This window comes from Ceratosolen solmsi, unplaced genomic scaffold (genome assembly GCF_000503995.2).
Source record: "Ceratosolen solmsi marchali unplaced genomic scaffold, CerSol_1.0 scaffold2, whole genome shotgun sequence".
In the NCBI taxonomy this organism is placed as follows: Eukaryota; Metazoa; Arthropoda; class Insecta; order Hymenoptera; family Agaonidae; genus Ceratosolen; species Ceratosolen solmsi.
Genome location: NW_011948422.1, coordinates 224,664 through 249,794, shown reverse-complemented (window position 1 = coordinate 249,794; position 25,131 = coordinate 224,664). Strand labels below are relative to the sequence as shown.

The 25,131-nt window shown below is 25.0% G+C and overlaps 1 protein-coding gene across 1 annotated transcript in view; it reads left to right on the top strand.

Moving 5' to 3' along the window:
- slo (calcium-activated potassium channel slo) overlaps positions 1-25,131 on the top strand; it is a 43,143-nt gene that overhangs the window by 7,820 nt on the left and 10,192 nt on the right. The window contains exons 2-7 of the mRNA XM_011498989.1: positions 562-714; positions 1,265-1,420; positions 7,807-7,919; positions 13,173-13,328; positions 13,614-13,690; positions 22,399-22,449. Of these exons, the coding sequence (XP_011497291.1) occupies positions 562-714; positions 1,265-1,420; positions 7,807-7,919; positions 13,173-13,328; positions 13,614-13,690; positions 22,399-22,449 (706 nt within the window). The remainder of the gene's footprint in view (positions 1-561; positions 715-1,264; positions 1,421-7,806; positions 7,920-13,172; positions 13,329-13,613; positions 13,691-22,398; positions 22,450-25,131) is intronic.

The window sequence follows — 25,131 nt, the reverse complement described above, 5'->3', positions numbered from 1 at the left end:
AATAGAAAGCTTTCTTTATGACGTATTTTTATAAAATGCACAATATAAAAACAAAAAAAAAAATTAAATTAAACGGGCCTTAAGCACAATCGGTACAAACAATCCACAAATTTAATCGACTATTTCCTAAGTAATTTACACTTATATTCCTTTACAAAGCGATCTCACTTGTTTCACTTTCATTAATATAAGATTTTTTTAATATAAATAAAAGTTATCGTTTTAAAAATGTAGAAAAATACTGAATTTCAAAATTTCCATAATATATTATGTTCGATTTAATTTATAATCATACAAAAGCTTGAAATCTTTTGAAATATGCATCTGCATCGTGGTAACACTAAAACCAATACATCGTATGTTCTACATTGTGGTAACGCACTGTTATCGAATCGCGTGCTTCTATACAAAAGTCAAATCCACGTATCTCCAATATCCATTAAATTGCAATATCTACCGCCAAAATCCCAATCAAATTGCATTTCACGTATATTAAAATAAGACTTAAAAACCATATATAGTATTTTAAATAAAAGATCACGGCTTTATCGAACTTTCCAGGTCCATGAAGCTGACGCCTGTTTGGTGCTTGCAAACAAATATTGTCAGGATCCAGATGCGGAAGATGCAGCAAATATAATGCGCGTCATCTCTATAAAAAACTACTCCGATGACATACGCGTTATCATACAGTTAATGCAGTATCACAATAAGGTACTACTGATCATTAATCAATCAAGTGTTTATAATTGCTCTGAGACGTTGTCTTAGTAATTTACATAATATTTCAATATAATCGAGACAAATCATTTTTCTGATGTAATCGAATTTCTATGTAATCGATGTGCTATTGTTATATAATTATTCATTTACAAAAAGTAGCTTTAGCGTCCTCCATCTAGCAATAAGCTAAGATCGTTGAAATACTCGAAGGATTGAATAACATCGCCTACATGAAATAGCAAAATTTTCTATTTTATATATGCTTGTAATGAATTTAATGGTGGAGTTCGAGAGTTAACTACTATATTTAAACATAATAATTCAATCGCAATAGAATATCCTTATCTGAATACCTATCGAATATAACTTAAATAAAATCGTCTCTCTTCATCTCACGTTATTTTATGCTACTGAATATTATTAAAAAAACGAAATGAAAGAGATTTCCATGTCAATTATCATCAAGAGCAGCAACACTATATCCCGCAGCAATATTCTCATTATCCCAATTATTTTTTATCGATGTATTTTGTTTGTGCAGGCCTATTTATTAAACATTCCATCGTGGGACTGGAAGAGGGGCGACGATGTTATTTGTCTGGCGGAATTGAAATTGGGATTCATAGCTCAGTCTTGTCTGGCGCCGGGATTTAGTACAATGATGGCCAATCTCTTTGCCATGCGCTCTTTTAAGACGGTCAGTAAATGTCGTTCACAAGATATTGCGCTTGCGTAAAGACGCTTTATCAAGTGACAGCGATATATTATATATTTCTTTAGTAGAGAAAACTATGCATGTGCGAGCCTTTTGTAATACAATGGGTTCCTTCTAGAAATAATTCACAATGATTGCTAATTTCTTTAAGGAGCCGAGTATGAATAATCGATCAGGTATAATTTTCAATATTATACACTACCAAGTCAAGTCTTTTAATAATACACGTGATACACGTGCTCTTATCATTCATTCATTAAAGATAAGGAGTACGTGTTGTTTGTTGACAAAGTTAAAAAATCACTGTAAAAGTTATTATAGTCGTGACTTATTATTATATAGCTTTTAATAAATTAATGAAAAAAATAATCAACAAAACATCAACATAGAGGCTTTAAATTACAAACGTATATAATTTAAGATCTTCGCCAATTATTGCTATATAATCGATTGTCATTTTGTCAGCAAGAAACGTAAAAATTATATTGGTATGTTTATATTTTTATCAGCTAGCTTAATTGTTAAACTGAAACAGAAGATAAAATACAAAAAGCAAAAACAAACAAGCAAAAAAATGACAAACTAAAGATAAAAAAAGGTTTCGTTGAAATAAAAAGATTTGACACTTCACTTGCCCTCCTCTAATAAATCATTAAACTAGCTTAAGAATATGAACGACATAGAGAAGCATAACAAGCAAAGACACGAGTCACTGTGCTCATCCCCCAGATTTTCAATACATGCATAGGCGTGTGCAATTTAGATATGGTGACTTAATTGGTATCAGTCGCTCGTAATACAGGCTTGGCAGAACGACTACCTTCGAGGAACTGGCATGGAGATGTACACGGAGACACTGAGCCCCACCTTCATCGGAATGCCTTTTGCGAAAGCCACTGAGTAAGTCGGTCCATCATCAAAGTAACAAGAACAGTAATATTAAACATTATGAACAAAGACTAATTATAATGCATAAAATTCGCGACTAATGAAGGATGATAATGAAACGATTTAAGAGACTCGACCGGTTTTATATGATGACAATATCAACAATATATATATATATATATATATATATATATATATATATATATATTGTTCAATAATTGTAAATAAATTCTAGTTTATAGACTATAAATAAATATAATAGATTTATATTAAAATTTTTATTTACAAATTAATTAATAATGAGTTTATGGGGTGCTTGTAAAATATAACTAAATGAGTTACAATCGCGCGATATTTTAGTTGAGATTAAGAAAAAAAAATGTGTATATACACATAGGAATTAATTAGATTTCTTACGCTGCGTACAATTGTTCTCTACAATATTATTCTGATTCGTGGAATATTTTTGAAATATTTTTGAAATATTGAACGTCTTTAAATGTTTAGTTTATATATATATATATATATATATATATATATATGTGTGTATAAAACATATGTGTGTATAAAACATAATAAAACATCATTAAATCATGATAAGTAACTTAATATTTTATTAATGGAAAACAGATATAATTTTTTAATAATTATTTGTGATGTTGATATTTGATTAATATTCATAATGGTATTTTATTTCATAAGTAATAGAAAATCGAAAACTCTTGGAGACAACATACGATAATAAGGAAAATTAGATTATATTATAAACGTCGCAAATATTATAATATTCAATCTTTCTAAATATTAATGAGCTTGTTAATAATGATATAAATAACATTCACCCATGTGTATATTGTCAATAAATTACGTTCTCTACTGTATTACAATTTAAGTGAGATGTAACATCCTTACTGAAAAACGTTACGTAATAAGCAGAAGAAAATAGCTTTCACGTATATTGTTTAAGAGAAATATGGAAATGTTAAAAAAAGTATATTTATAGTTATATATTTTTATTTCTTAAAAATATTAAAAATTCATGCTTAGTTTTGTGTAAATTTATTTGTATAAATACTGTTATATATAGAAATTTTTAAGTGATTCTTTCAATTATCAGGCTTAGTTTTAATTCTTGAAATTATTGCACTATAATGAATCCATTAAGCATATTCCATTAATATTTATAAAGTAATTTATTTTTCCATAGCAACATCTCAACATAAAATTTTCTGAATGTATATTATGTAATAGAATACAGTAATGTATAGAGTATTATTAAATACACAAATTACAGAGATTTTAATATATTGAGATGTAATATTTAAATAATGTTGTTTAATATAAAAAAAATATAATAAAAAATAATTATATTAAATTGACAGAATTTTCGTCAAATAAATTGACTTCAATATTTCATAACATTTAATATATAATAATAAATTGTGTGTGCATATCCTACAGATTTATTATCTTGTATATGAATAGTATAAAAATACGTCCTTTCGGAAGAATTTCATGAAAATTAAATAAAATTATTTATTTTTGTTTTGTTTTATTTAGTTCCTAAAATATTTTTCAAAAATATATCAACAATTAAAATGCAACTAATTAATCATATATATATATATATATATATATATATATATATATATATATATATTATCAAAAAGTGTATAAATGTAAAACATAAAAAGGAAAAAAATACTTTCGTATAGACAAGTATTTATATTGTTTACTGCAAAAAATGCAAATTATGATGTCATTGTTTCGATTCACTGCCTTTTTAATGAGTCAGTCTCTTAAATCGAATGAAAAGAAATATTAAGCTTTGCCTATTGCAAATGTTTCTTTCACTATGCTCCACACTTCGCTATAACAAGTTAAACAACAATTTTTTTTACGTTTTATTTCTGCCTAACTTTCAAATAAATTAATGAACAATATTATGTACATACATACTTACAAACCATACATGCAAACACACACGCACGCACACGCGCGCGCGCGCACACACACATATACACACACACATACACATATATCTATATGTATGTGTACATTGTAGGTGCGTGCGTGCGTATGTATGTACGTATGCATGTATGCGTACTCACAACATAAATTAATCAATGATGTAAAAAAGTAACATCGTATTTGTGCTACACACCTGATCAATGTGACGCCACCTAACATCGCTTGAGTAACGTGGTGTACTATCTCACTTTTGTCTAATTCAATATTGTTTCAACGTTTTATTACATTTTATACTTGTATATCATTATCTTTGCCACGGGCATAGTAATGATCGGTATGTGTCCAACCAACTGCTACTGCATCTGTGAATTCACTCAATGTCAATCATTGCTGTGAGCACGTATTTTGGCCATAATACTTGGCTAAATTGTTTATAATTTTTTTATTTGTAATCTCATTCATTGTCCTTCGTTCGTCAGTTCTTTTCACAATAGAATATTTTATTTTAAATTGAAAAACGTAAAAGAATTTCCATTCCAATAGGAGCCGTTAATAAAATAAAAATATGCGAATGAGGTTGTATTTATCACGAAAAATTTGCGAGCACCATTTAAGGTGACATTTTCTTAATCCTTTTGTACTTTGTATATTTATTATTATTAAATTCAGATAAACAGTCTTCAAAAGCGTATTTAATACTTAAATTTATTATATTACAACAAAATTAGAGTTAGACACTCATAATCTACAGTAACGGGATAATGAAACTGTTATTGATAGAATTATTAAGAAAATATCCAAATTATTTAATTAATTATCAATCAGTAGTAATAATTTTTTTTATTCTTGAATTCAGAACTAATGACAGAAAATAGAACCTATTATAAATAATTACATTATGTTGTTAAAACATGGCAGATATACATAATCATATATTTGAATTGGACTGAAATTTTATCTTATAATACTTGAATAATGTTTTTTTACAATATAATTCAACATCCAATAATAATATTTATAAATTATTAAAATTCAATAAATAAAAATTAGTTTCACATATATTTATGAAGTTATAAATATTTTTTGTCACAATTTGCCAATATTTGTCTTCGTACATCATAAAACGTTAATAATAACTCAATTTTTAGTATAAATTAGAATTCTCAATGAGACTCTCAAATTTACAAACCAGTTATAAATTAAAAACAAATTTTTAAAAAGTCTACTTGTAACCATATAACAAAATTAACGTATTTAATATTATATAATTTAAAAATATTATTATACTGAATCGATAAAATAAAAAAATAGTATTATTGATAGATATCCTCTATAAACAATTTTGCATAGAATGTATTAAATTCTGTAGCAAAGATTTCAAATTCAAATACCAAATACCCTATATATATATATATATATATATATATATATATATATATATATATATATATATATATATAGTCTCTACTGTAAGTTTTACATTTTTATAAGGAATATATAGAATAATTGATTTAAAAGTATCAAGAAATATATAAATTACGAGAAAAATATATTAAATTTAATCGTATTTCACTTTTGCGTACATTTCTTCAATTGCTTATGTATTTGATAATCCAAAAGTTCTTATTTCTACATATCTCGCTTATCTTTGTGTGGAATTGCTAGTTATAAATAGGATTCTACAACAATTTCAAACCTGTTTGCATAAAACAGAATTACTTTATCCACATTATATGTCTATTTACTACCGAAATGATCTGTTAAATTACATTAATTACGAAAATATTAGTTTTTTTCATACCCAATTACCGAATTAAAATGCAGTATATGGTGAGAGATTATATTTCATTTTTTATGTCGGCAGTATGTGTTTATCTTTCAGTAACCATTTTTCCCGGTGAATTATACTTTACTTTGCAGATGGAGCGAGAAAGATATCACGCAGATGATCCAACTTTTTAAATGAATTTTTTTTACAGATTTCTGCGTATATAGTAATCGTACTTTTTCATAGCAGATTTTTTATTTTGGTGAAATATTAACAGATTGATAATATTGTGAAATATGTTTTTGTAGTTTGCATGAAGTGATTTGATTGTTGTAAACGTGAAAAATGTATAAAATATTTTAAAACGTTCTTTTAATTAATGCTAAGAGTATATTTAAGGGTATATTTTTTAATCTATTAAATAAAGAAATTTTTTAATATTCATTATTTTAGATAGAAATTTTGTTATTCCTAATTATTAGAGATTTTTCATTTTTTTTCATATTTATATTGAAATTTTATAAACGTTGAATATTAAATTTTCAATAATATTTATAACATATATAATATAGAGTATACTTATAATTTATGATAAAAAACATAAATAAATAATTCAATATATGATGTAGGCAGTTTTCAATTAAATTTGTGTATTCTATGTTTATATATTTTTGAAATGTATAATGTTTAATGGCTTATAAATTTTTTAAAATCTTAATATGCTTTTTAAAAGTATTTTACCTTCTCAGAATAAAATGAGTCTGCGTAAAAAATTTGCCCTTACATTTTGCAAGTCCCACCTACGAGAAGAGATATCATATATTTTGATTTGAATTTTGAACTTTTTTTAATGAATTTTTTTACTCTATGTAATCCATGAGAAACGGCATGTCGATAAAAATATAATTTTATAATCTTGTTTCTTCTCGTGATGGAAGTACTTTGTAACAAGTTTTATCACATTATTTAGGTTCTCTATGTAAATGTTATTTTTCGTTATGGTAATATTTTTCAGTGTCAATTTGTAATATCGAAAAACAGCATTGACTAAATTCTCGATGAAATCAGACATGGGCAAGTGTATTAAAAAGTAATTATGTTTGCTTTCAAAATTAATATCTTTCATTGTACGACGTAAGTTAATATTAGCAAAAGACGTTAAGCAACATATTCGCAATATTTACTTTAAGCTAATAATCGATCTAATTAACGAAAGTCTCCTGTTTTCATTCATTCTACCGGCTTATGTGTATATATAAACATCTCGAGAACAATAACCTCGTAATGTTTCAATAACAAAATGTAAAGAGTTGCTATTTTTGTGATAATGACGTTTTTAAAAACATAATATCAACATTTTGCCCACGACTGAATGAAACGATCCGCAAAAGTGCATATTATAAAAATGTGAAATAAGCGTAAGATATTCCACGAAATCCCACCTACGAGAAGAGGCACAATTTTTTTTAAACATTTTTCTCTGAATTTTGAGTACTTTATAACATAAGAACTTTGACATTAATAACCTCACAACAATTTCACCTAGTCGAAAGGGACTGTTGATTGTGATCCAGGCTAGGAGAAAAATGCAAAGCACAACCTTGTGCGTCATTACATTTGCTTCGTTTCTTCTCGTGACTGGGAATACATGCCATTTTCATGTGAAAAAGTATAAGCCATTGACACATAATTTCTCTCGATCGCTGTGATGACGTGGAGTCATGGTTGGTTGGTGTTTCAGTCGCCGGACACTCAGGCATGGCAGAATGATTACCTACAGGGCACGGGCTGCGAGATGTACACGGAAACCCTCTCCCCGTCCTTTACCGGGATGACATTTCCCCAAGCCAGCGAGTAAGTCACTCGCTGCCGACGGCTGCCACACATGCAAACTTACCGCCCCGTCCCGATATTGTCGTCTTTAGTCTACTCTCATTCTCTCTTTTATTATACATATCATTGAGTGAATCGCGTTTCGCTAACATTAAGGGATATAATGCAATTAGGTTCATCGTGCAAAGCTGTGGAAGCCAATGTAGGAAAACCTTTTCTAAAACATTCCGTCGAATTGCGATTCATTCAATATATATATATATATATATATATATATATATATATATATATATATATATATATATATATACATTTATATATATATTTATATCTATCTATCTTTCTCTGGCATCTTATCTATTTTCCATTTCTTTATTCGTGTCTACTTTTTCGCATCTCTGCTCCCACTCTTTTGTTTCTCCCGCCGTGTCTCTGTTTTTCGCTCGCTGGCTCTCTTGCGCTCTCTCTCTCTCTCTCTCTCTCCCTGTCAATCTCGTTCTCTCTGTCTCTCTCTCGTTCTCTCTCTCTCTTTCTCTCTTACTCTCTATATACCCTCTGTATGTATCACTTTGCTACTCTCTTATTATTTAATTTCTTTCTTCATTTATCTCTCTACTCTCAATCTTTACCTATTTTTCTATCTGTTTTTATCTGCCTGTCTGATTTTTATAAAATCTTTCTTGATAATTTTCTTTTAACACATCCAGTACTATCAAACAAAACTTCATCTGTATATCTTGTACATTTTTCTATTTTTGTGTATGTCTCATATTTTTGTTACTGTACATTTACGTATCACCGTATTCCACTTTGTTGTCCCTTACCGTTTCGCAACTATTTATTCCTTTATAGAAATAACCTTGTCCTCGTTTTATCGTATACCTCCCTGTTATGTTGAGAGAGTACCTTTGTTTCGTCTTCTATTTTTTATTGTTTCTACTGTTTTTAACGTTCCTATACGTGACTACGCTGATTTTTTCTTTTTCAAATATATTTGCCACTCGTTCACGTACACGATCGTTAATATCTAACTTTGCATTTACATAGTTATTTCTATTCCCTGAATGTACTTTTATAATGACCTTACACCGTTTTATCATTAATATACATGCAAGTAAATTTTTTTTTTTATTCTATTTCTTGTATTGTGATGCAACTTTTCATTCTGATAAAAATTGGATTTTCTATTAGAATAGTATTGTAACTATTATATTATTCATTACATTATAGTTACCATTATTTTTATATTTTATTGTAATTATGTATGATAATTTGTTAGCAGGCTCAAAGTCTTTAGGTAATAAATCGAGCAACTCCTACTTTTTGTTCTCTCGCATTTTTCGGAAAATAATTTTCTACTAAAGTATATTGCACTTTATTGTATTATAAAAACTAAAATGGGAAAACTCTTTAGAAATATACTATTATTTTACTATATCATTGACTGTAGCTATGTTGAAGCACTATAAAAATATTTATTAGAATAGTTTAAGATAATTAATTATCTCACGCAAAATGTTTATATATTTAGTATTCTTCCTTATGTACCTTTTAATTAATCAATTATTATTTTAATCTGTTATAAACACCAAATTATGTAATTATAGATATCTATTATACTTTTCCACTTGTATATATTTATTATTTTAAATATATTAATCCAACACAAATTTATACAAAACAATTTTGTAAATAATTACTACTTTTTACTAATTGCGCTTTTGATTATTTAACTCTTGTAAATAATTATTATCTAAATAATTTTATATAAATAGACTATTATGTAAATTATCAGAAAATTAATGACCAGCATATATAATTATAAGTTGAAAGATCCAAAAGCAAAATTTTAATTCCAAAAATTATTGTCATATAATTATCTAAATATATAGTAATCAAAGTTTTCCAATAGTCATGTCCAAATAATTGCTAAGTATAACTGTTAAATATAAATATCATAACTATAAATAAAATAGAAATTATATGTATGGACAGTATTGAATTTTTACACTCGTACTCATAGTAAATTAAAAAAATTAATAAAAAAAAAACTACTACAAACTGTCGAGTCTAAGCATACGAAAATGGAAGTTATTTCTCTCTTTATACAAGCAAATGTAGTCTAATAATGCAATGTCAGTCGCCTTCCGTTGTATATTCTAAATAGCAAGCTCGCTGTTAATGAATCTATTATACCTTAGAAATATGTTTACATGTCGTTTCATAAATGTTGATATAGCAGGAAAGCAAAGCTCCGGAACTAATGCTAAATTTTATTTTCAAACATTTACATTCAAACAATTATCATTCTTCAAATTACTTCGAATTATTATAATAGTGAAAAAGAGTTTTTTTTCTCGTTTTCGACTTTCCAGCTAAATAAGTAAAATATATTTAACAAAAAAACTTCTTAAATATTTATGATAAGAAAAAATATTTTACTATGTTTTATTTTTAAATTGCAAACAGTAAATGGCAAATAGTCAAGTATAAATTATATATGTTATATAATACTAACTAGATGGCAGTATAGCAACCATATAGTAATAAATTAATGTTTTAAACTGAATTGTGTAATATAAATAATAAATTATCGATTACTATAATATAAAACTTATAAGATACATATTTCTAGATTAATTTCTCCATTCGATACATTGTTAAATGAATATTTTCACAAATTCAAATTATTAACAATATATTCTAGAAAACACTTTTCAGATTCTTAAACTATTTTACAATATTGTTGTTCATAGTTTTATTTTTAGATCTTTTTTTACTTTTTATTATAATTTATTATTATTATCTTTTATTGAAATGTCCTGTTACAATTTCATATTAAAACACAAACACTTTTATTAAGCTCCGATTAGAGTATCTGATTAGAATGACATACATGCACGTTTAATGCTTTTTTCATCCGACTATTAACATTATTTCGCAATAATTTATATGGTATTCAGTTTAATTATATATTTTTAAATAATAACACATCTGTATCATAAAGTTTTATAATATGACATAGACAAATATAAACTGAATGCCTTAAATTGTCTATTTTTATCATTTTATATTAATAAATGGTTTTAATAATATTTATTATTAATAAATTTTACGTATATAAACTATTATAATATTTAATATTTAACATCGAAATATAATATTCTTTTATATACACAAGTTAAAATAAAAAAAAAATTATTTCTATTTCTATTTTCAATCTTTAATTAACTTATTACTGCATACTGTAAAAATAAATCTGAGCAAAACATTCCTATGGAAATTTATTCTATATTTTTTAAAAAATCTTTTTTTTTAACTTTCATTTAATATCATTGTTATGTTACCACTACTATCATTCATTCGTTTGCGTGTGTGGGAGTTAATTAATTTTAGGACGCACCCCTACATATACTTTACTCTGATTATTATTACCCATTTCCAATTTATTTATTATAGTTACATTTTTATACTTCCTTATAGAGGAAATCTTTCTATTATATAATCGCGTATATCATGTACCTCAATTTATTCCATTACTACTGATTCAAGAGTGTATCGTTAGATATTTATGAAAGCCATGTAATTTTCACAAGCTCTACTACTATCTTTCAAATAAAACTAATATTTAATTTTCCTTGTAGTATAATATAATATATAAGTTTAGATTATTTAATAAAACTAGAATGTATTTAATTATTGTAGTATATGCATGCATCAGTTAATTTGCATCTGTATCTTCGTTTAATATCGATAATAACCACATAATTATTTATAAAAAAAGTGTCATGTGCATTAAAAATTGTATATACAAAATTTATAAAAATATATAAAATATATAATGTATAAAAAACTTTTAGATATTGATGATTGTTAGAAGAATCGGTGGACATGAATTAAAAAAATGAAAAAGTATTACAATTTCTGATAACTGTGCGATGTGAAATAGTTTAAGTATTAATGGGGAATTGAATTTATAAAATATTCAAAGTTGCATACATTTCACTTAACAACTCTTCTTATCTTATGTATAACTATTTTATATATAAATATATAAGATTGACATACAGTTTATAATGAAGTATTCAAATATAATTTGTTGAATAAATTAATATTAGCAGATACAAATAATAAATCATGAATGTCAGTTTTCAAAAGCCGCGTATTGTATTTTCTACTAATTTTCACTCAAATAGCGTAGTACAATATTGAAAAATTTGCATGCATAAGTCAATTTTTAATATTTATCTAATCAATCGCAAGTGCATCGGACATAAAATTCTATTATAATGAAAATTGTTTATTAATCAAGAACACAAATAAATTGGTGTAAATATTATCAATGTACAATCGAATATCTTATTTAGAATTCATAAAAAAAATTTGAATTAATCATCGATCGAGTTTCATGTTGTATATAAATATATTTACATAGTTTAAACTCAATGAATAAATGTAAATGAAAGAAATGAATATTTAATACAAACACAATGCTTTTTAAACTTTTTACTTTATACAATTATAAACTATTATTAGTAATATCAATGCATCATAATTAAATAATCTTAATGATCACTTCATTCGATGCACTGGCGTTATTCATCTACTACTATATATATATATATATATTAATTATGCGTATTATTGTCATAACATCAATACATGCATTAGTAGAAATTAGTCGATTGAAGGCATTGTAAAGCTTTTGTTTGCTTAAGATATTTAATGTCTTACTACGTATGAAATATAAAAAATATTTTTTATTATGAATAAATATATTTTTCATTTTACCGCTTATTCCCATTAAGATTGATTCAATTTGTAAGGAAATTAGTGATGTTAATATACGTATAGTGTATGTATAAGTATGTAAAAATAATATTGAATGTGAATTATGGTTCATTAGATTTTTTATTTTTCAAAATTTAGAATTACTTAGAAAATTATTAGAAAATAAATTGTTCATATTTGTACGAATATTAAATATTGTCTTTCTTCATTTTAACCAATAAATGTAATAAATTCAAAAAATAAATGCAAAAATATTGAGATATATGCAAAAGAATATTAATTTCCTTACATTTTCATCTCTTACTTGTTTATATATATATATATATATATATACATATATATATATATATATATATTCAACGATACGGAATACAGTAAATAAATATTAGCTCTACATTTACAAAACATTTGTATAAATCGTGTGTATGTATTTGTGAAGATAAAGTCGTACACCTTTACTATAAATATATGATTTTTCCTTAGACTATGCTTCACCAAACTAAAGCTACTGCTTCTGGCAATCGAGATTAAGGGAGAAGAAGGTACGGATAGCAAGATCTCAATTAATCCACGTGGTGCTAAGATTGCAGCTAATACTCAGGGGTTCTTCATTGCTCAATCAGCGGATGAAGTCAAACGGTAAGTGAAACAATGGCTAATATACTATGTGATATTGAATCAAGGAATTTGTTTTATTAAACGTAAGTTGAATGTTGACGCTGTTAATATAAAACAAGGAATTATAATTTTCTTCATTTCTCTAAACATCTTATTTATTAATAAAATGATCTATTAAATTAATGTAAAGATACGTTCAGCGATATTTATAAAATAATTATACTTATTAATCGAAAATTGACAAAACTTGTAGTACCGCGTTAATGTAAATGTAATATTCGATTTAATGAATTTATAATATTTTAGTGCATGGTTCTACTGCAAAGCCTGCCATGAAGATATTAAGGACGAAACTTTAATCAAGAAATGCAAATGCAAAAACTGTAAGTCCTTCCAAATATATTTATCGCATATGCACATAAATATCATTAAGTGATACAATTAAATCTCTCCAATAATGAGTAATTTTTTTTCAATATTGCTTATAAGGTTTAAAAAAAAGTACCTATTCACTGATGAAAATCAATTTTATTTCCTAATTTTTTATAACGTTCAAAATCATACGTACAATTTATGAATAAATATGCATGGATAATTTTATACAAAATTATTTATTATTAACGATTATTAAACTATTTTCTAACCTATTTTTTTTATTTTTTTTATTTAACTGAATTCCTTCAGAATCGTAGAATAGAAAAGCTATGAGTAAATGTACGTATAAAGTATCAGAAAATCCTATCAGGAAAAAAAATTCATATTTAAAAAAAATAGAGAGAAACCCTGTAGCATGAATCAAAGAACAAAAAAGCTTTAGCCCTATCCAGTATGTTTTATATCCTGATTTTTAAAATTGAGGGTTTACGTCGCATATTTTAAATTATGTGTATATATACATAAACATATATATATATATATATATATATATATATATATATATATATATATATATATATTGAATGAATTCATAAAATATAATTGCGACAAATAATTATAAGTGACATAGTTGTGACAACATAATTGTGATATATTGATCTAGTGGGGCAGCAGCAGCGCTCCTGGGGCCGGGACTTAGGTAATATCTCTCACTCGCTCGCTTCAAGTCTTTCTTTTCTATTTCTACTACTCTCTTTATCTATTTCTGTTTTCTTATCTGACACTTGTTATAGAAATTTATTATTATTATCATCTATTTTCCTATAATACATGGTTTATTTTCTAATAACTCGTCACTTTACGTTAATTATATTCCACACCATTTTTTGTTCAGCTCTTACGATTAATCGAACAGTAAACCTTCACTCTAAGTTGATCGCAATAATTATTCATCTATTTGTATATTATTTTCTTCTATACTTTTATCTTTGATAAATCAATTCGTCAGTAATAATCTTTTTCATTGTTCAGTTTTAAATTTCTCTTTCTTCTCTGTTTTGTTAGTTCGTTATTTATTTGTATCTTGCTCTTTTTATTTATTTAGTCACCATTTGGAATCTGAAATATTTTTTATTTACACCTTATCGAAGAGTTTCACACTTATTGTTTAATTATGTATATTATGTATTATTTTCCAATCATCATTATAATATTATGATGATCTGTTTTGTAATTAAAATATATAATAGCGATAACGAAGCATTCTGCATTCAATTACTTACTTCGCTACTTAATAGAATTTTATGTCTTTAATTTCTTTTTCAATTTGATTCTCCTCTTCCTCTCTCATTTTATATTTTATACGACATTTCTCTTTTGGCATACACTAATGCTAAACAAAATTGTATACACTGGAATGCTACTCGAATGACGCTTCATTTTTTCTTCTATGATTTCCAATGTAATACATTATTTACCTTATTATTGTTTTGAAATGAAACATATGTAGACATACTTAAATTTCATGATAGAAGCTAAATATTTGAAAACAAAAACATGACTAATATGAAGCGTTATTATTGAGATGAGCATGCGACACTTTAAAAAATGTTTCACTCTCCTTTAATAACTTCGAATCATGTAATAATTGGACTTAAGATTTCATTAGAGAGATATTTGAAATATTTTTAATAGTTTCCAAAAAATAACAAATGTAGGAATCCTTCTATGCTTCAGAATAAAATGCAAAAATTATAATTACATAAGTTCAAACTGTATTCAATTCAACAATATAACTTGTATACATAAATAGTTATAGAGATTTCGTATTATAAAAAAAGAATTTTTTATATATATGTATTCGTTAAAGTATTATACTTCAAACCGCTTAGTTAGTTTATAAACCTCAAAGTTATTTATCAAATAACTATAAATTTGATAACTGTTACAAAGATCTTTATTTCAAGAAATATTTTAGAATGAAGATTAGTAATGCATTTACATTATTTAATAATAAATATCTATTTAAGAAATTTTAAGTCACGAAACTTTCTGCTCAAAGTATAGATTTTTCAGTCAGCTGGCGTATGATTATCTGACTAATGCCCTTTTTCAGTATATTGTTGACTATCAAATAAATTTATAAAATTAGTCTGCACCCTAGTAATTCACGCATCACTTCTATGTATCTCTCTCTCTCTCTATCCTCTCTTAATTCTCTCTGTTCTCTCTCCCTATCTCTCTCTCTCTCTCTCTCTCTTTCTTTGCTATTTCTTTATATCTTTTATCTTGTTATCTTTGACTATCAACATAATCTACTCCCTTCTAATTTTCTTCCGTTAATATGCATATCTTACTGAATTACTTTATTTTATTGTCTTGCACGTTACAAATATCTGCTAACATCAACTGCTGACTCTTGATCTCTCTGATCGATTCTCTTTTCACTTATTGTTATTGAGGCAGTATTGACATCGTAATCGGCATAATGAAATATAAACAACATTATCGATGGAGTGTATTCGCAACGTCAATGAAAATTTTTTCAGCAAAGTCGTTTTGTCTTTGGATGGTGATTTCTTCTTTATCGCCTCTCTCTTTCTCTTTGTCTGTTTGCCTGTCTCTATTGATCTTTCTCACCCTCTTTACTTTTAACTTTTATTTATTACTTTTATTTATTTAAACTTTTTGATCAATTGCTTGTTGTAGCAAATAAAAAAATATTTAATTTAACATTTAATTTAACAATTAAATAATACTATGATTTCTCATATCTCTTGTTTAAAATTGCTTTCACTTTTAAGAAAATAATATTATTCTATGTTAAATGACAATTTGATTTCAAATTTAAGTTTAATTAGTAAAAACAGCATTCTATTAATATATATATATATATATATACACATAAAAGAAACTACATTAAACGAAATTTGTCAATATCAATATTAATAAAAAAATTACTATATCTATTTTTCATTAATTTAAGTTCCATTAATATATATCTAATCGCTAGATTTTTCGTTTTTTCATTTTGTATGTTCATTTTCTTAAATTAATATTGTTCAATAAGCAATGATTTTGAATCTCAATATTGCGAGAATATTCATAATCGCTTATGGTTTTTTATCTCTATTATATGTATTCCAATTTTGTAAAGGAAGGTGCGTTGTGATGTATTTTAACAGTTGCACGTTTTCATATATCCTCATCAGTTTTCAACTTAACACGGACTTACATTATATGAAGCAACTTTTCACAAACAAAGTCTTCATTATTGCTGATTTAATAATTCTCACCTGTATATGAAATTTTATGTACAATTTTAGAGATTTGCCGTTCTTATATTGGTGATGATATTTTACAAATATATTTATATATGAGCGAGTATTGGATGAGTTTCTTTCTTCATAAAGAAAATCAATAAGTCGAATAATTAATCCAACTTGAATGAATTATTTCTAAGTATATACGATTTTAGGTATATTTTATAAATTGTAAAATATGACATGCAGTTATTTTACATGATTTTGTCACACACCATATCCAATTACTCTTACCAAAACTGTAAAAAAAATGTACATAAACCCTGGGCAAACAGAAAACAATGTTCACGATGTAAATTAACTTTCATTATTATTTGGACAGTGAAAATTAGTACTAAATATAAATTACGTAAACATATATTTATATTAAATTATACATTTTAATTAAATCGAATCAAATCTCTAATATTCGTTTTTCATTTAAATTTCTTGTTCCATTATTGAATAGAGATTATATTAATATTAATTTAAATTTATAGAATGAACAAAATTATCAATTTATATAATAATTATACACATTATATATTTCGAAATGAAGACAAATAAGATATCATATGGAACAAAAACTCGTTAACGTTATACTATACTAAAATCTATTTGTAAATAACTAAAAAGTAGCTATGACCATTATATTCTTTCTTCGCCTAATTATATTCTTTCAATATTTATATATAAATAATAGTATATTACTGAATAATATACATTTAAAAAATTGTACCCAATTACATTAGAAGTTTTTGTTCATCATTTTCTTTGAATATTACATAATTCATCTACTCTATAATCCCTAAATAATAATTTTATATTAAACTTATAAAAATCATTTAACTAGGTTTCTTTTTAATCATATAATGTCATAAATAAAATGTATTCTTCATTTAGTTATAAAATTTAACAAAAACAATTTCACATAGCTTTACTCGTTATCTAACAGATATAATATAATTAAATAATAATCGAATAAATTAAAGCTAACAGTGTAACAAATTTGTCTGTGACTTATGTTTAATCCACAACGTTTATATTCACCATCATTTAACAGCTCGACTATCAGTCATTAAAAGTAAAATTATGCTCGAGCATTATTAAGCATTTTAAAACAACGCAACATTTTTTAAATACCATCTAATCGTAATTTCAAATGTATACTAGAAGCTGGACTACTACATACATGGAATATGGAGCAGTTGACAGAATGTATGGAAGTAAATTGTCAACGTTTAGAAGCATTTAATGGAGAAAAATGAAGAGCCTAGCGACAACCTCATTCTCTTAATATCATATTTTGCTATTCACCTTTTTTTATTCTTCGTTTCTCATTAATATACAAATATTACTTGTGTAACAGGACGATAATATAGTAATTCAAAATTACAAAAATTTAGTTAATATAATAAATTTCTTAATACAACGAGAATGCAAAAGTTCTCTTCTCGAACGATTAACAAATTGAAGAAACTTATGGGCTATCTCATTATAACGTCCTTCAAAATTTTGAATTATAATAACATTGTCCTATAAATATTTGAATGCATTTGAATGGGATCATACTCTCACTTATGCCTCTAAGTTATACAATAAGACTCTTTGCCATCACTCAATTTTTACAGATGTGGGAATGATGATGATGCAGTCCGGCATGGTGAAGGCAACCGTCTTCCACAGATACCTCGACGGTACGACCTTTTTCCATTCTCTGCTTTCATACACCATCCATCATCTTATTCATTGCTCTCTCTCTCTCTCTCACTCTCTCTCTCTCTCTCTCTCTCTCTCCCCTCTCGCTTTCCTTGTAAATGGAATAAATTTATAAATAACTTTAGTATGTTACAATTTAGAAACACGTGAGATAAGAACAATTCTTATAAACAAATACGTATATTTAAAAAAATATATAGATACGATAACATAACATTTATTACGTGTTGTATTATCTGTAATTTATATAATTATAAAAGATAAAGTGTTTATTTTAAGCATATATAATTGATTATTTACAAAAATAAATAGTACCTTTAAAATTCTTAATTTAAAAACTTTGTTAAAGCAATTTTCAAAATATATGTTGAACTATTTTTTATTATTGTTGTAATTCAAACATAGCTGTCAGCGTAGTCTTCTAAAATATTTTCAAAAATGAAATCTTTCTTTATCAATGAAGCAAAATGTTATAACTTTTTATCATTTAATTTAAATTATTTATTTTAATTAGATATACTTTATTATTTATAATTTATTCATATTTAATTGTAATTTATACGAGAATATATATATATATATATATATATATATATATATATATTTACATATGTATTGTATGCATATATGTATAAATATTAATTTATTCTTACATATCATCCTAATAATTCTTAACACCGTACATATATCATGTTATCGTTAAAAATGCTTTTTCGTTTGAAATGGTAAAGCATTGAGAGGCTTTTGGCTATTTTAAAATTCCACAGCATTAACATTGCTTGACAAATTATCATCCGCGATTTCAATCTCTGAATTATGTGTTTATATATGTATGTATCTATGTACATATATATAAATTAAAAATACATTTGAAGAACTTGTAATTCCGAAAATGATACTTTTGCATTAATGTAGAATAAAAATGTTTACAAAGAATCGCTACGTAAGAGCTTCGCAATATAAAAGAATTGATGCACCTTTCATCAAAGCACGTTAAACATATTGATTGAAGTAAATGTGTGTTGTGAAATGTTAAATATTTTTAACAAATACATATTTAATTCTCAGACAATATTAGTTATACAATTGTTTATACAAGTGGTAATTATATGTTTAATTTATTTTTTAGTTGGAAATATTATAATGTTGCTTTTAGAGTGGGTAAAAATTTTTATACGCATATTGTTTATCTTATTAAATAATCGTTGTTTCGTTAGCCTTACACGAAGAAATAAGATTTTATTGTTAAACTATCACTTAGATTTTTAACAACAAATTCTTCTTATATGATATGCATTTTATGATTGTTATGTAAACATTTATTATTCAAATGAAATTTCTATGCACGTAAAGCAAATATTAACAACAATTTTTTAATAAAATTAACGTTGTATCGATTATGTTATTGAAAAGCAACAACTGTCTTTCGCAAATGTTCCAAATATAATAAATATTTTACATCATAATACGTAAGAGCTTTTATTTCGTATTTATTTTGAAGTAACGCTTGCTCATAAAAATCCATATTAATAGGTCAGTTTTCGTCTTTTATGCTGTAATTGTGTATAAATATTATATTAATTTTTTTATTATTATTTATATGGATTAAATTTATTCAACTATAATTTATAATTATCAGATTCCTGATACGAACGTATCGGTTTACAGTACTTTTAGATTTTACAGGATATCGTTTCGTGGATCTATGTAATCTCCTATGTGAAGGTGACAATAAAAATCTATAACATCGTTATGAGAATTGACAATTGTATGTATATACATACATAGGAATCCTTCAATTCAAGCAATTATAAACTGATTTACCATCTGAAGGTCAAAGTCATTTACATGAATTATTATATGTTCATATTACTATTCATATTAGTTTAATATATATTATATTCACATTACGTGTAATATACCCACTTTATATACAACTGGTACAGAACTATTAAATGTTCTGATTAATGCCCAGGGTTTAACTGTGTTTTTGACATGCACTACATAATAGTAGAGACATTACATACCTAAACAAAGGCGAGTAAAAAACTTTTCATTCTTTATTTACACCAGTATTAATATTTTCATTAATATTATCAAGTTCAATATTTCGTGAATATTAATGTAAATTAGATTTTTTCAATATTTGACTCATTAAAAAATAAAATACATTTCAACAAAAGACGATTTATTTCTTTTATTGTATTTTATTGAAAATAATCATGAATAACCTATTATTTAGATCAGAAATATACTTACATAATGAATAATAACGATTTTTTTTATTAAACATTTGTTAAAAACGTTTAAATGTTTCGTATTATTGAATAGCCATATAAATTCTTCAATATGTTTTCTCGTTTTATACACAAATACTTTACATTTATATGTGGCAACTGTATCAATTTGTACATATTAAAATATAATATTTATAAATGTAAAATATTCTTAATGATATTCATTAATTATAAAATAATTTTCCTGTAGAAATTTACCTTTTGCATTTCATCAACAATTTGATTCAACAAGCATTTGAATTTTCTTTTGTATGGATTACATATGTATTTATACAAGCCCATAACAATGTATACACACACATACATGCATTTAAATAAGCGTTAACACACATATATAGAAAGAATTCTTCGTTCTCTTGAATAATTAGTAAAATATATGTGTTTTCATTGAAATAAAGATGTATGCATGTACATAAGTCTATATAATTATAAGTGAGGGTGTATGTGTATTTTAGTAATTTCATATGCCGAATTATCTTCTGTAGATTTATACTCAAATCTTCAATGAACGTTCACTATCATGACTCGCGTATTTTGCGAATTAATACTATCCATTCATATCCTCAATTACTAATGGTCGATTATCATTGAATTCCGTTATCATACATTTGACTGTTAACTGGACTCATATACGCACCGTAATTACGAAGTATGAATTAGTTATTCCAGGAATACGTAATGAGACACGTGTTACAATTTTCTATTTAATATGATATACTTATTCGGATACAATTTAAGTATAATCTCAAACACGAGCACACCTTTATATCGCATATAAAGCCTCATTATTTCGTATTAACACCAACAAAGAAATGACGTTTACCCATTATAGTCCTATAATTATACTTCCATAATTTTGTAGATATTATATAAAAATGAATTCATAACAATTCAATTTCATTTTAGGTATGCAAATGCAATATTTTTTATCTTGCCTCATCATACGAGAGAACTATGGCTAACATAATGTCTTCCGAAATTATTGTATTTTAACTGTATTTTAACACGTCTCGATAATGAATTATTAATAACAAATAATCGCTAATCTATTGTCAATCTTAATCATCTCAATTAAAATTCGAATCATAACTGAAAAATTATGAATTATTTTCGATTTCCTATATTCAATTAAATGTAACAATTAATTAATCAATTAATTAATTGCTATCTTAAATAATACACAATTTCTAAACTTTGGAATAAAATCATAATAACATATGAAGGTAATCAAATCCGCATTTACTAAGATCGTCATGTCCCCGAAAACTTTATGACGATCTATCGACAGACCTATATATATATATATATATATATATATATATATATATATAAATGTATGGGTTGTTTTACATTTAATATCAAGACTAACAGTTATGGTTCTCTTCTCCCTTCGGGCAGTGGCCACATTCCGGAAAGGCGTGCGGGCTGTTCAAATGGTTGGAAGAGCAAGTACGTATCCCTCGAGAGTAGATTATCTCACCTATAATTCATCATCATTCAATTGCATTAAATAGCATAATCATTAACAAATTTCTTTTAATACACTTAACACACATATTCGTTTGTAATTCTTGGATAGTGGCCTTCGATCGAAGCGAATGACTAAAAAATTATAAAAAGCAACTCATTTATAGATGGTATAAATTATTAATATCTTTTTTCAACCGTCTGAAGCACCGAAGTAAAAATATCAAAACTGCATATAATTATTAAAAGTCACACAATGATCGAGAACGTATAGTAATTTAGTAAATATAAAAGTATAAAAATTAGTATGATCCGTAGTATGAGTTATTTCTTATACAATCTTTTTTTTATAAGAAAGTATGTGCAATAAATGAATTTAAATTTATCTAAATTCCTCTTTACATGTCTACTTTCAAGTACGGACTTATCAATGTAACTGAACATATGATCCAAGGCTAATCTTCCATCTTTAAACCCTTTAATCTACTAATTTACGATTCTCGTTTTGGCAACACTTATTCATTTTATCTACATTAGCTTCACTCAACACGTACATGAAAAAAGAGAAATATTTATAACTAATTTTTTTGTTATTTGTTTTTTTTTTATATATCCAGCTAAGTAATAAGTAACATTAAACAATACTGTAAATTAACTATTAAGCAGATGTATTCAATTATTGCATTAATATCTAATACAATCACATTTATAAAAGATTTTACTATGATGCAATTACATTTACTTTAATGAAATACATAAATTATGATATATAATAAATAATTCTTATATAGATATGATTTTAAACTTCAAATAATATCGATGCGTTTAATAGATTACATCTGCTTTTTCTTGGATAATACAAATAATAGTTCATATAAGAATATATTTATAATGAAAGAATATGAACTCATATTATGTTAATAAACCATATTTTATAATGTAGGTAGCACAAGGGAAACGAATGATAAAATTGTTTTAGGGATTAACTATTTATAAAGTATATAAAAAGAATACGTGTATGCACATCTACACATATGAATATAAATATTTATTTTTTATTTTCTTTAAAAATATAATTCATTACACACGAAATAATTTGCCCTATATAAAGAATTTTAAAGACACTAGAAATGAAAAGCATAAAGTAAACTTATCATGAAGTCTTTATTGTATCAGTGCAAATATAGATACTTTATCAAATGGAAGCCTATTATATTAAATTTATTAAATTAATTCGATTAATATTTAAAATACAAATCTTAATATCTGTAAATAATATCGTTTACAAATAAATTTTGTTTGCACTAATACAGCAAATATCCCAAATCATAATCATAATTTAAATCCAAAGTAGAATTCTAAATACATTAGTGTTTTAATCTTTTTATTGGTGTGGTGTTTTGGTTATCTGCAACCTACAATTTATATATTTCTTTATTCTGTATACCTATATATTAATGTCGTAAAAAAAATGTAGTTTTTAAATATAAAAAATGTTTTCAATGTTTTCTATGGTCATTGTTGATAAATCAGAAGTTAAATACTATATAGTTCATAATTTTTGAGATGTTATAAATGAATAAAGTTTTTATACGTATATACATGTTCTGTTAATTGAGAAATTTGATTTGCTGTGTATTTATTTATTATTACTAAAAAATATGTTTATAAATAAATAACTATTATTTAGTATTTTTATGCGTATATATAATATATATATATATAATATATATATATATATATATATATATATATATGTATATAACGCATTTGCATAAAATACGTGTATAATTTTATTTAGAATTAGTCTTTATTTGTAATTTTTTTGTAAATTGTATTAATTATGATATTAAAAAAAAAATAGTTTAAAAATATTTAATATAAGATTAATATACTACAGAATATTTTTAATACCTATAGTGTAAAAATGAGTCGAGTTTCTCAATGTTCTCTATACATTTTAATTCCAACTGAAGGAATAATATTAAATGTTATATATGTTATCCCATATTATTTATAGAACCTAGTGCTTTTTTATATTATACTGTAATCTAATTATTTCCAATATAGTACTTATTTGAAATAGAACAAAAAGAAAGAAAGAAAAACAGAATATTCTTATATAAAATAATAGTGTAATAAATTCATAGCAATGATAAGCACACGTAACATTAATCGTTTCTACCATTATTCAATTATAAATATTTTATTCAAAATAAAATGTTTTTGATGGAAATATTATTTAACAATAAAATTAATATACGGTCATAAAATAATACATGGTCTTGAGTACTAAAATATGTTTTAATATTAGTTTCAGTAAGAATAAGAAATTGAATTTATGATTGGTAATTATTTGACTATAATTTTATAAATAATCGGATGTCTAAATCTTGTATATATGTTTTAGATAACCTAAACAATGTAATTACGTGCTTAAAGATTTTTTCACTCGCGATTAGAACTTATAAATTATTTTGATTAATATTATATGATATTTATATACATATATAATAATTATAATATTATTATAATATAATATAATAGAATATAATTATGTATTATATTCACTATACCTTTTATTAGACAATATGATATATTTTTTTAATTTTAATATTTTTATATTACAAAAAATATTTATGATTATAGATATGTAAAATATGA